We start from the raw sequence: 13,767 nt of genomic DNA, 5'->3' as shown, positions 1-13,767 counted from the left end.
CAGGTGTGTCTGACCCAAATGCCCACCTCTTATCGTTTTCACTCTGGCTTTTGTCTCATCTGCTGTAGATCCTTGGCCCCTTCCAGTGGTTGTGAATACCAGAAGGAGTGGGTGCTGTTCAGAGTTGAACTGTATCCCCCAGTGCCTGTGACTCCATTTGGAAACAGGGTCTTTGCAAATGACCAAGTTAAGATGAGGTCAATTAGGGTGGACACCAATCCCACGTGACTGTGTCCTTATGAAAGGGGAAATCTGGACACGCAGACAAACGTGCGTAGAGAGAATACCATTCAGAAGCCACCGAACGCCTGAAGCTGCCAGAAGGCAGGACAGAGGCAGAGAACAGATTGTCCCTCGCTGGTGCTCAGAAGGCGCCACGCTGCCCACGTGGTGATGCTGTGGTAACGAGGATCGTCCACGGTATGGAGGACTGTCCCCTAGCTGGGATCTCCATCACTGTGTTCATGTTCTCTCCTACCTAGGCGGTTCCCCCCGCTCTGCCCGCCCCGTCTCATTGGTTGTACGTTCATTTTTGTTTCTGTGGTTTTACTTTTTAATAAAAGTGAATACAATCGAAAGAAAAGACTTCTTTTCTCCCAGTGCTGTGAGACAACACATTTCTGTCGCTTAAGCCACCCAGTTTGTGACACTGTCAGCGCAGCCCCAGGACACGAATACAAATGTTTTCAAAGCCAGCCTGTGGCTTCAAGCCTTGCGTTTTCTTTTCACCGTAAACAGGATGGGCAGACCCCTCCCCACCCCAAGGGGAGCGGCTCACTTCCCAGATGGCACTGACCTTCATCATAGCAAGGAATGTCGCGGGTTGATATGATCACCGGCACCCCGTTTTGTGCGCATCTACTCTCAGACGCCGCCTGGAACAGAACATTGGTTCTGGCATTAGGAGTCAAGTCTTTGGGGGAAAATCAGAAGTCAAGGAAGAAACTCACGGCCACAGGGCGCATCACTAAATTAAACTTAATTTAAAGGCTGTGTTTCCAGAAACTACCCAGCTTCCCATCCTGCCTCCGAGAAGCTACATAACCCATTCATCTCGGTGAGCCCCACAGAGACAGGCAGGAGGGACCCCAACGTACAAACGGGACGCCCAGGCTATCTGGGGCCACTCATCCAACCAGTGGGGAGCAAGAACTTGACACACCGATTCCTCACCCTGTGAGGTTAACTGCGTGTCGCTTTCCTGCACGCACGGCACCGTCCCCAGCCGGACCTTTAGTCAACAAACTTGTCAAATACAGGAAGTTCTCCGTTGCTTTCGGTTCCGTTCCACACCCACTCCCTCCGTCTTCACTGGAACCTCTTTCCAATTTCAGGTCACTGCCCTGACAGGTTTTCCTCTTGTTATTTATTGCAAATATTTTTAAAGCTTTTATGCTTACGTATATATGTGTGCGTGCATACATACGAATATACTCGGACAGAAAGAAAAATGTTACGAGAGAGAAGGTAAGTTGCCTGGCTCTATTTTAGTGATAAGACCATCTACATTATACCACTAATAGTTGGCATTAATTGGATATTGATTATGCGCTAAGTACTCTGCACGTGGTAGGGATTTTGCTAAGCCTGTTCTATAGATTGGTAAGTGCACAGAAGAAAAGCAGAAGACTGAATGGCAGCTCCTGAAGGTGGGAACCTCCTGGGGCAGACACAGAAGGCTTTTCCCTTTCTTCATGTGTTTGTAATGGTCTCCTTGTTTAAAATAAGCCTGTGGTCTTGAATCAGATCGTCAACCCTCCCAAGAAATCACAAGAAAGAGGGGCCCCTGGGTGGCTCAGTCGGTTAAGCGTCCGACTTCAGATCAGGCCGTGATCTCACGGTTCATGAGTTCAATCCCTGTGTCGGGCTCTGTGCTGACAGTGCGGAGCCCGCTCCGGATCATTGGTGACCCTCTTCTCTGCCCCTCCCTCTCCCCTCCCCCCCCCTTGTTCTCGATCTCTCTCTCTCTCTCCAAATAAATAAATAAACATTAAAAAAAGAAATCACAACAAGGAAACGTCTAACCCATGTGACGGTCTGGCCCCGAGCTCATGACTGGCATCCCCCAGGGACAATCCTGGATGTGCCGATTTGGTTTACTTGACTTACGGAGTTTTTGTTTTCCGGTCTTTGGGAATCAGTTGCCAATCTTTAAAAATCAGCTTTCTTTCACACTGTTTTCTAACTACGAATGAAAAACCAGGCTCTGGGGACACCTGGATGATACCTGTCGGCTAGAGCCAGCCATTTCCAAATAGACCCTTGGTCTCCGTTCCCCCGGGGGCCCTGCCTGCCCCCTTCACTGACTTTTGTCACTGCTGAGCTCCTAGAGGCCAGAGGCTCCCAGACTAGGAGTCGCTTGGGAGCTCGAGAGACTCCTGATGCCTGAGGCTAATCCAGGTGTTGTGTTTCGGTTGCCGTCGGTGGGGCCAGACAGCAAAACTTTCCCAGATGACATACTACACAGGCAGGCTTGGCCCCCAGTACACAGGCACCGGAGTTTTAGCCCGTTTCTCCAAATCCGGCCTCTTCTGAGCAGCGATTCTCCAACGATATTCTCAACATCAGTTCGTAGGCACTATCTGCCCCTACAGAGGTGTCCATGTTTAACCGGGCTCCAAGTCTTACATGGAATCGAATTCAGAAGCACTGGATGGTGGACGTGTAGGCTTTCTGCGACTGGGTCGTAGAAGATCCAAGGAGCAGTGATTGGGAGTCCCTGGCCTCAGCCCTCCAGAGCAGTCTCCTGAAGGAAGGGTTCCTGAACTCGGCTCCCCACCTTGGCTACACGGGCAGCAGCTGAGACGCTCTAAAAATGTGGCTGCCTGCCCTCAGTCCCACACACAGATTCTGATTCAATTGGTCTAGGGTGCTATTCCGGCATCACAATCTTTTAATACCTCAGATGATCCCCATGTGCAGCCAAGCCGGCCCGCTGCCGACCCTCCCCTGGGTTCCCCATCCCAGGCACCAGTGATGTTTGGGGCCAGGTCGCTCTCTGTTGCACGGGCTTTCCTGTGCACCGTGAAGCAGCATCTCTGGACTCCACCCACTAGATCAGCAGCGCTGAGTTGCAACAATCAAAAATGTCTCCAGACATTGCCAAGTGTCCCCTGGTAGGGGCAGGCAAAATCGCCCACAGTTGAGAACCACCTGCGAGTAGGTACAAAATGAGCCCCATGGGATGCACCTTGGAGGTCCTTAAAGACGCAGGTTGCCTAGACTCCCGGCCTTGCAGTCTTGGATTCAGTAAGCCTGGGGGAGGAGGCGGGGCTTAGGTGGAGTCCGCCATCTTGAACAAGCTCCTTGATGGATTCTGGAGGTTTGACCCCAACTGATCTTGAATACAACTGTTCCATGGGAATATCAGCACATCATCCTCATCAATAATGTCTGTGTGATGAGCTCTGAACAGGCCATTTATTTTGCCATCGTTCCCAAATCCACCTGCTAGTGGCGAATCACCCAATGAGCATAGCTACCTACCTTGTTAGTGTCTATCTCTGATTCATTCTCTTGGTCTTCCACTCTTTGTGGGACACTCATTTGGTTGCCCATTATTCCTGCGAGAGAGAGAGAGAGAGAGAGAGAGAAATTAAAACCCAGGACAAACAAAAACCTTCTTCCCACCTCTAAAATTAAGGTAGCAGAGAGTTGACAAGTTACTCTGGATGTGTCAACACAAGCCCAAGTTAGGTCAATTGCTTATATTTATTTTGAGGGGTGAGAAGCGGTTTGGGACTTATATATTCAACAGAATTTAAGTCAAATTCAGCTCCAATTTTCAACTGCATTTCATTGCTGAGAGGAGATGTTTATCATCATGGAAAGTGTATTCAGTCCAGATAACATTTTCTTCCCTCTTAGCCCATCACAGCTGTCGCATCAAGGAGATTTTAGAAAGAGGATAATTAAAATAATACTTAGAATTTTTAGTGTTCTCTGATCCTCAAACGAAATTAGATCCTTTGCTAAAACCTCTCATAGCACTGGTGGTGTTTGGGTTTTGTTTTTGTTTTTGTTTTTGTTTTTTCCATAACACTTAGTGCTACTTGTAATTATTTATTTGGCTGTGTCTTCATTCATTCATTGATTCAACAAGTAGGTACTGAGCACTAACTCTACACCTTACGCTGTGCCAGTCATGAGGGCTAGGGCTGTGTATTAAACAGACTAGGCCCCCTGACTTCACAGAGCTAAAGTCTTGTGGGTAGATAATAAAAAGACAATAAATCCATAAGCCAGGCCATTTCCGATAGCTCAAGGCAGCATGGCACAGTGGTTAGGAGCGGGAGCCCGAAGCAAGACAACCTGGCCTCAAACCTTCTCCCTGCCTCCTCGCTGTGTGTCCTTGCATGGGTTAATTAGGCTCTCTGTGCCTCATAGACCTGCTACAAGGACTTGACAATTAATGCTTGTGAAATGTTTAGAACACTGTCTGGCTCAGAGTAAGTAATATCTCAGTGCTTCTTCAACCCAAACACGTGGGGTTCAATGCCTTGAATAAAAGTAAACTGGTGGGGCGCCTGGGTGGCGCAGTCGGTTAAGCGTCCGACTTCAGCCAGGTCACGATCTCACGGTCTGTGAGTTCGAGCCCCGCGTCAGGCTCTGGGCTGATGGCTCGGAGCCTGGAGCCTGTTTCCGATTCTGTGTCTCCCTCTCTCTCTGCCCCTCCCCCGTTCATGCTCTGTCTCTGTCTGTCCCAAAAAAAAATAAATAAAAACGTTGAAAAAAAAATTTCAAAAAAAAAAAAAAAGTAAACTGGTAATACAACAGGGGCTGGGGGCGGGGGGCAGGAGGTGGCCGTGCTACGTACGATGGTTCTTGAATGCAGTAACAATTGGTCCAGCCTGGGAGGGCAAAACAGAACACTTAGCTTCTGTCTCTCTTCCCCCAACAAATTGTAAGCGCCATGAGGCCAGAGACCATCGGTCTTCAGCCGTTGTTGTATCTTCTTCTTTAAAATTGTTTTTAAGGGGCGCCTGGGTGGCGCAGTCGGTTAAGCCTCTGACTTCAGCCAGGTCATGATCTCGCGGTCCGTGAGTTTGAGCCCCGAGTCAGGCTCTGGGCTGATGGCTCAGAGCCTGGAGCCTGTTTCCGATTCTGTGTCTCCCTCTCTCTCTGCCCCTCCCCCGTTCATGCTTTGTCTCTCTCTGTCCCCCAAAAAATAAATAAACGTTGAAAAAAAAATTTTTTTTAATTGTTTTTAATATTTATTTACTTCTGAGAGAGAGAGAGAGAGAGAGACAGAGCACGAGCGGGGGAGGGGCAGAGAGAGAGGGAGACACAGAATCGGATGCCGGCTCCAGGCTCTGAGCTGTCAGCGCGGAGCCCGATGCGGGGCTCGAACCCACTAACCACGAGATCATGACCTACACCGAGGTTGGACGCTTAACCGACTGAGCCACGCAGGCGCCCCCCACCCCACCCCCCGTCCCCGTCGTTGTGTCTTCTGCTTTCACCATGGTGTTTGCATTGACCAGATGCTAATTTATTACTTACTGGTTGGATGGAGGGAATAATCATTGATAGCTACCTCTCACCCGGCAGGTGCCGCTCATACCAGTAACTGAGCCTTGTTTTAGTAATAATGATAAAGGTCAACAATTATGTAGCATGTTCTCAGTTCCCAGCACCGTGTTCCAAGTGCACTCCCTGTCTGGTTCTATTGAACCCTGCAGCACCCCTGTGAAGTGGGTGTTCTCATCACCTCCTTCTAGATACGAGGAGGCTGAGTCACAAGAAGACTGCATTACTTTCCAAAGGTCACCCAGTTAATGATGGCGGGGGCAAGATTCAAACACAGGCCGCCCGTGCTGCTAACCACCGGGGTGTTCCGCATATTATTTTCTCCCTCCTTCGAAAGGAGGGAATGAGTTCTCCACCACTCACCCAGGACAGACATCCGGAATACGGCCAAGTGAGGGTCTGACCCGGAGTATGCCTGCTCTCAGAAGTAGGGCTCTTTCAGACATTCCGAACACCTGCTGCCTTGCTACCCAAAAGTTTCTTTTTCACAAGCAGAATAATGTATGTTGGATGAGCTGCCTCATCAGCTTTTGGTGGCTTTCAGAATAAAAGCCGGGACTTTTCATTTCTGGTTGAAAACAGTCAGTGCATCTCCAAGGATTCCCATGGGCTTCTGGCCCATGGTATGAGGTTCCCTGCCACGGGAATAGACACATTGAGTCATTAGAAATTTCGGAGGCCAGAAAAGGGCCATAGATCTGACCACCTGCTCTCTTGGGGGAGTTTGGTAGTAACAGAATCTGGGGATTTTATGTTTTCTAATCATACCGGGTAATAAGGCTGAGCGATGCTAAAACCTACAGGATGTTAGGTTATTTTGCAACATTTCCTGTTTATAAAATCCATGATGCACGTACTTGTAATGGACTGTCACTTCCATCTATAAACAGGACATAATGGTTATAATATTGAATCCTCAAGACTGGGGTTGGCAGACAACAGCTGTGGGGCCAGTCCAGCCTGTCGCCTGTTTTTAGTGTGGCCAGTGCGCTAAGAACGGGCTTTACATTTATAAGTGGCTGGAAAGGGGCACCTGGGTGGCTCAGTCGGTTAAGCATCCAACTTCGGCTCAGGTCATGATCTTGAAGTTTGTGAGTTCGAGCCCCATGCCGGGCTTTTGTGTTGACAGTTCGGAGTCTAGAGCCGGCTTCAGATCCTGTGTCTCCCTCTCTCTCTGCCCCTCTCCTGCTCCTGCTCTGTTTCTCTCTCTCTCTCTCTCAAAAGTAAAATAAACATTAAAAAAATTTGTAAGTGGCTGGAAAAAAAAATCGGAAGAAGAATCACAGATTGCGATACATGAAAATTACATGAAATGCAAATTTTGGTATCCATAAGTACAATTTTACTGCAAGGCAGCCACGCCCATTCATTCATGTTTGGTCTCCATGTGGCTGCTTTCATGCTACAAAGACAGAGTTGTACAGTTGCAAGAGACTCTATGACCTGAAAAGTCCAAGATAGATATTCACTATCTGGCCCTTTCTGGAAAGTTCATCAACCGCTGTTGGAGATATATACTGAGTAGTGCATATACCTAGTTTGCAAAAAAGGGGGGAGAGGCAGCTGAGAGACAAATGTTGCCGGTAGTAAGACTGACCAGGAGTTGAACCTACTGTATATAAACATAATGACAACTCTAACAACCATAGCGATGATAAAATAGTAACAACAACAACAACGGCAACAGATCTGGTGAGTGATTACCATGTGTTGAGAAACTGTTCAAAGGGCTTGACTTGTAGTAAACTCATTGAGTCACTGCAGCAAATCAGCAAGGCAGTGGTAACATCATTCCGATTTTGCAGATTACGTCGCCACCGGAATCCGGCTTTTCACAGAATTGAAAAGCGATTCACCAATGGGTTTGCAAACGTGTAAAGCTCTCGTTGTTCAGTTCGGACTTCGTTTGGGAGCTACTTTCAAAACATGTTCGAGGGTTACGAGAAAACCTGTGGGCTGGGAGACGTGTGATGTGAGTGGGCAGGAGAACCTTTTCGTCCCGTGGAGCTGGGGTTCCATTTTCCTGATCATTGCGCGTTTGGAGAGCCTCTTGGCGGATTCAGGGCCGAGTGGACTAAAAGAAGCACACTGCATTCGCCCGTCTTTTGCAGGGCCTACCTGGATTCAGGTAACATTGCTTCCCAGCCACAGTTATAACACAGGTGTCGCGAAATCGTTCCTGCTCTTCCTTCATATTTTGCAAAGAGCAGGATTTACGTGGGACAAAACCAAAAGGTCCCTGCCACCTATTGGCCAGCGTCGGTATCAGCAGAAGCGAATGCGTTTGGCCGGCCCACAGGGCGAGGTCAGGATGTTTGGGGAGGTCCAGGGAAACAGTATCCCAGTTAGCAATTACATCCTCTGTTGACAGTTGGCAGGAGACTGCCTCTCATGCCCTGGAGATAGTACATCTAATAAAACAATAATGATAGTCATATCTGATGTGTACGGAGAGCTTGCCATGTGGCTGCCCAGTGCTGAGCATTCTGGGACACAGGATAAGAAGGCGAGTCACCCGGCGCCCCTGGCTCGGTTGGTTAAGCATCCGACTCGACTCTTGGTTTTGGCTCAGGTCACGATCTCACGGTTCGTGGGATCGAGCCCCACGTCGGGCTCTGCGCTGACTGTGGAGGCTGCTTGGGGTTCTCTCTTTCCCTCTCTCTGCCCCTCCCATGCGCACTCTCTCTGTCTCTCAAAATAAATAAATAGACTTTAAAAACAAAAAACAAATACCATGATGGTGAGAGTCAATCTGGGCTGTCCTGGGAAGGAAGGTGCTCGGGGGTACAGGACTTTTGTGCTAAAACTAGGGAAGCCCTTGGCAAACCAGGCTGAGCTGATCTCCCTCTCCCTCTAACCCCACTCAGGGAGTCTGTGAGGCAAGAACTCTTTACCCCCAGTTAACGGATGGCCACACTGAGGCTCCCGATGGTTCAGACAATAATTCCTGTCCGTGATGGAGTTTTCTCTGGTCTCCCACAAACGAGAAAGATCAATCAGATCAAGAGTTTTTCATCAAGAACACTGTATTCATTTGAAAGAGCCAGATTTGGGGGCCTGGGTAGCTCAGTTGGGTGAGCGTCCGACTTCGGCTCAGGTCACGATCTCACAGCTCGTGAGTTCGAGCCCCGCGTCGGGCTCTGTGCTGACAGCTCGGAGCCTGGAGCCTGCTTCGGATTCTGTGTCTCCCTCTGTCTCTGCCCCTAACCCACTCACATTCTGTCTCTGTCTCTCTCAAAAATAAATAAACATTTAAAAAAAGAAAGAAAGAGCCAGATTTTACTTTGAGGAAAAAAAAAAAGAAAGAAAGAAAGTTTGAAGGTGACGCCCTTTCTTTCACGAACCAATAGTGTTAGTTGTTTTGTTTTTAATGACCTACTCTGACATTGAACACAAGCCAGGCCATGTGGCAAGGCGTTTTGGTTTTGAAAACGAACTCATGCTTGAGGCCTTAGCATTTGAGAGCACGGCGTCAGTCTTTGCTTGGAGGTCATCCAGATGCGAAAGCCCTTTAGCTTCTCCACGTCCGGCTGTGTCCGTGAGGCCAGACCTCAAGCTGGGTTGCACATTAGAACCGGTGGGCACAGGGCAACCGGGGGCACATTTAAACCCCTGCGGCCCAGGCCCCAGCTGGACCGGTTCCCTCAGACTCTCCACAGTGGGGTCTGTCTGGGCACCGGTACCTTTTCAAGATCTTCGGGTGATTTCCGTGGCAGCCGAGGTCACTGGTTTGGATATTTGGGGGGTCAGGGACCTCCCCCACTGGAGGCTGTCACGGGGATTCTCAGAGGAAGGCCCTCTGCTTCAGGCCCCACAAACCATCATCAGCCCAGGCGTCTGGAAACCTCCCCCACCTCGTCAGGGCGCTCTTCGCGGGTCTTGTGTTTTGTTAGCCTGCAGATGCAGGGCAACCGGAGTCTCCAGCTGTCCTTCCCCGAGAAGGGGTGTGCAGGGCACGGTGGCCCCGGCCAGCCTCCCCCTCCCAGGAGGCTGTTGAGAAGTGAGGAGCAAGGCCCCAAGGGAGGAGGGGGAAGGGTGGCCTGAGCGGGCAGTAATCTCTCCCCGCCGCTCGCCTGGGCACTGCGGCCTGCCCCTGAGGGGAAACTGGTGTGAGCCAGGTGCGAGCCAGGCCTCTGGTGTGAGCCAGGCCTCCATACATCTCATAGTTGCGAGGTTTGCGGCAAGGCACCGGGCCCTCTGAATGCATTTGCCTTGTGGGAAATGACGGTCTTCCTAGTGGGAACAACCATCAGCAGGCTTGGAGAGTTTTCTTTAAAAAAAAAAAATGTTTTTTTAATGTTTATTTTTGAGAGAGAGACAGACTGTGAGTGGGGGAGGGGCAGGGAGCGAGGGAGACAGAATCCGAAGCAGGCTCCGGGCTCTGAGCCGTCAGCACAGAGCCCGACGCGGGGCTCGAACTCACAGACCGAGAGATCATGACCTGAGCCGAAGTCGGACGCTCCACTGACGGAGCTACCCAGGCGCCCCAAGCTTGGAGAGTTTTCTATGCGCCTTGCGCTCCCGATCTGCGTGTATTGACTCCCCGGGTCCCTGCAACAGCCCTCTGGGTTGGACGCTATTCTGCCCTCAATCTTCTGCTGAGAAACTGAGGACAGAGAGGCCGTGGCACTTCCCCCAGCAGCCCTTGCTCTCCTCAGTTTTGCGGGGAAGGTTCGATGAGGGAGGCGTGTGCCCGGCACGGAGCAGGCACCCGACCAGGGGAGAGAGGGAGAGGTACGTACACACCCAAGGGCTGGGGTGTTTGGTCCTGATTCCCAGGACTCTATGTTTATATTTCGTATATTGGAGCTGCTGAGACTTCTTGGTTATATGCAAAGGTTCGCTTTAGAAATAGGCTTCTCTTTGTTTCTCAGAATAACTGGTGAGCAGTGTTTCTAGAACGGGGGGGGGGGGCTGTGCTGCCCTCCAGGTCACAGCTCAGGGTGGCGGCGAGGGCAGGGCTGCTACTGGCGCCCAGGGGGTGGAGACCAGAGATGTTGCTGAACATCCTGTGGAGCACAGGACGGCCCCCAGCAGAGAGTGATCTGGCCCCAAATGTCACCAGTGTGGAGGACGAGGCATCCCGCTCTGGCGGTGGGACTGAGCCTTCTCCTCTTGCTTGTGGCCCAGTGTCCCTGCCGACCTTAGTCCCAATGGTGAGCCGGTAAACGCTCCGTCCTGTGTTCTCGACCCGGCTCACGCCAGCTGTCTGCCTTAGCTCCTGCTCTGTAGGGGTGGGGGGGGGGGGTGGAAAGATCGTGACACATCCGTCCTCCTCACTCTCAGGCGAAGATAAAAAGGGTGCAGTCCACATGGTGTTTAGCCCAGCGGCTGGTGTTTACTCTTTAGGGACTGAAGATCAGCCATTATTATACGGGGCAAATAAAGTGTGCTGTGTCTTTGTAAAAATGACACCTCATACTTCTCCGGTCCCTACTCTACGCTGAACACAGCTCTGAGTGTTTTCCTATATTGACGTATCACGTCCGAAATAGAACCCCCGAGGCAGGCAGGCCGGTGTTTCCATTGTCCCATTTTATGGACGCAGAACCTTCATGCACACTTTCCTTGCCCACGATCATGCTATGGCCTGAACTGTTGCCCCCTCCAAAGTCACATGGCGAGGCTCTGACTCCCCCTGGGTCTGTGTTTGGAGATGGGGTCTCTGAGGAAGCAATTAAGGTCGGAGGAGGTTAGCGGGGCGGGGCCCCGAACTCAGAGGATTAGTGTCCTCGGAACAGCAGACACCGAGAGAGAGCGTGCGCTCTCTCCACCGTGCGAGGACAAGGCGAGAGGACGGTGGCACGAGAGAGCCAAGGAGAGAGTTCCCACCAGAACCAGAGTCTGCCAGGACCTTCATCATGGACTTCTAGCCTCTGGAACTGTGCGAATGGCATTTTTGTTACGGCAGCACGAGCTGACTGATACAGATTACGTGCTGGTAAGGGGCTGAAGCAGGCTTTACCCCTCCGTAGCCTGGTACCACAGTTCAAACTCTTAACTGCCTATTTCTCACCTTCTACTGTGTCCTCTGCCTTAGAAGTTATGCTTTTATCTCATTAAATATTTATATGCAACGTAATACAACACAGAATATGAAATATCGCCTATCTGTTTTTGCGGCGAGACATCAAAATCATAACTGGTCAAGGAATGTGGTCTGCTCTAAAGTCAAGGCATATTTTAGGACGAACGCAAAATTGAAGGGTCATCAAGTATCTTTGTGCAGAGATTTAGCACAAGGGCTTGGCAGTAGTCAGGTGAGAAAATGTTAGTCCTTGCTGATACTATTTATTTCTCTCTCTCTCTCTCTCTCTTTTTTTTTTTTTTAATTTTTAAGTGTTTATTCACTTTTGAGAGAGAGAGAGACACACACACCCAGAGTGCGAGCAGGGCAGGGGCAGAGAGAGGGAGACACAGAGTGCAAGCTGGGCAGGGGCAGAGCGAGAGGGAGACACGGAACCCGAAGCGGGATCCAGGCTCTGAGAGATCATGACCTGAGCTGAAGTCAGATGCTTAGCCGACTGAGCCACCCCGGCGCCCTCTATTTATTTCTCTTATTAATGTTACGATCCCATTGGCTCTGTGTTCTGACCCACGCGTGAAACAGCTACACCGGAAGCTGGCCCTGGACGCCTCCCTCGTCTTTCACACCGACGACTGTAATCGCATCACCTCGTGTTAGTTACAGGTTAACAAGTCCTGCTCCGGGGAAAGGATTAAACACGAAACACAGTGCAGCTGCCCCGGAGAGAGCATTTCTGAAGCCGCCCGGCCAGCGAGCAGCTAAATGATAGTCAGGTGGAAAGGGCAGGTCCTCGATGGCGGAATGGTGACAGAATTAGTCACCAAGTAAGCAGAAACACCTTTGATCAATGCCATGGAATGCAGGCAAGGAGGTGGGGCCTCCTCACTGCCCCGGCGAGGGCAGGGCCCACACAGCCATCTGGCACACCCAGCGGAACAAGCCTTCCGGCCCCCACCTCCGAGGGCGAGATCAATATGAGTAAAGAGACCAGACCTGCTCGGCCAGGTGCCGTGACCCTGCATCTCCCTGTGGTCCCCAGCACAGTGCTGGGAAGGGGAGATACTCTGAGGGCGTCCATGTGCAGTGGTACAGGCTGCCTACGTCACAAGGGGGCACGTGAGGACTGAAAATCAGCCTTCGCTGTGCTCCCCAAGCCCCGTTCTCCAGTATGGGACCACGTGGGCGCAGGGGGAGACGTGCCTTTACCAAAACTGCACTGGGGGTTTCAGGAATGCTTGGCAATTGACGTCTTCCTGTCAGAACACTCAGTTACGTTTGTACAAGTGGTTGATGTTCCGGAAGGCTTAGAGCTTACTGTCTTCTTCTTAGTGTTGCAGCAGACATCTTTAAGCTAATAGCGTAGCGGGTAGCATCATCTGAAGGCTTACTCGGAGCCAGGCAGGGCCAGGATTAGGGTAAGGCAAGGGAGGCACACAGGTGCCAAACGCAAGGAGGCATGGGAGGTCTGGGCAGGTGCAGAATCCGCACTCGGGAATGAGCACCCGCCCTGGATTTTGCCCCCGGGTGCCTCGCTTGCTTCCCGCTGGTCCTGGTCCTAGGGCCAGGACCTTTCCTTCTATTGTGTCCGTTTTTCCTCGCAGCATCCCATCACTCCTCCATTACAGAGATGGAGAGACTGAGGCTCCGTGATGCAGTCCCCTGCCGCCTAGAATGCAAACTCCACGAGGGCAGGTGCCTCCTTGTCCTGCCCGTCTTTAATTGACGCTGGTGATTAAATGCATAAGAGGAGTCATGACACCCCCCCTCCCCCCCCCCCCCAGAAAGCTGCAAAGAGGCAGAGCTGGGGGCAAACCTGGTTCCAGTGACTCGGGCTCCTCACGTCCTTTACCTCGCCCAGCGCTGCTGCACAGAGGTGACAGAAGCCGCCAACAGTGCCGCGATCAGCAAACGTGTCACTCCGGTGAGACAGGCCTGCGTGGCGCAGGGTCCTCGGCCCTCCCGGGCCCCTTTCCCTCCCTCCCCGTGAGCACCCGCCATCGTGGGAAACCAGCCAGGATGCTTGCTTTCCAGAAGCACATGCCTGCTTGGGAAAAAGACAGCCCTTCCCAAGTTTGAGAAATCTTGGGAAAAAAGCCTCCTCCCGAGGAGGACCTGACATCACAGCGTTTAAATAACCGCAACGATGCCATTACTGATCCTATCTTTACTTAACATGCTGTTGTTTTGTTCACCGTGGGTGCTTTGGCGTG

General features: G+C 51.2%; 1 protein-coding gene across 6 annotated transcripts in view; it reads right to left on the bottom strand.

Annotated features, from left to right (window-relative positions):
- BCAS1 (brain enriched myelin associated protein 1) overlaps positions 1-3,558 on the bottom strand; it is a 90,820-nt gene extending 87,262 nt beyond the window's left edge. For all 6 annotated transcript variants that reach the window (XM_047069522.1, XM_047069523.1, XM_047069525.1 and 3 more), the window contains exons 1-3: positions 3,487-3,558; positions 1,349-1,356; positions 797-858 (exon numbers count right to left, since the gene is read on the bottom strand). In XM_047069522.1, the coding sequence (XP_046925478.1) occupies positions 797-858; positions 1,349-1,356; positions 3,487-3,558 (142 nt within the window). The remainder of the gene's footprint in view (positions 1-796; positions 859-1,348; positions 1,357-3,486) is intronic.
- Between the last annotated feature and the right edge of the window lie 10,209 nt (positions 3,559-13,767).

Source organism: Lynx rufus, unplaced genomic scaffold (assembly GCF_022079265.1).
Source record: "Lynx rufus isolate CCGP_SWC_20201006 ecotype Redwood Valley unplaced genomic scaffold, mLynRuf1.p SCAF_8, whole genome shotgun sequence".
NCBI classification, from domain to species: Eukaryota; Metazoa; Chordata; class Mammalia; order Carnivora; family Felidae; genus Lynx; species Lynx rufus.
Note: the sequence above shows the minus strand (reverse complement) of the source record. Positions and strands in the feature narration are given on the sequence as shown.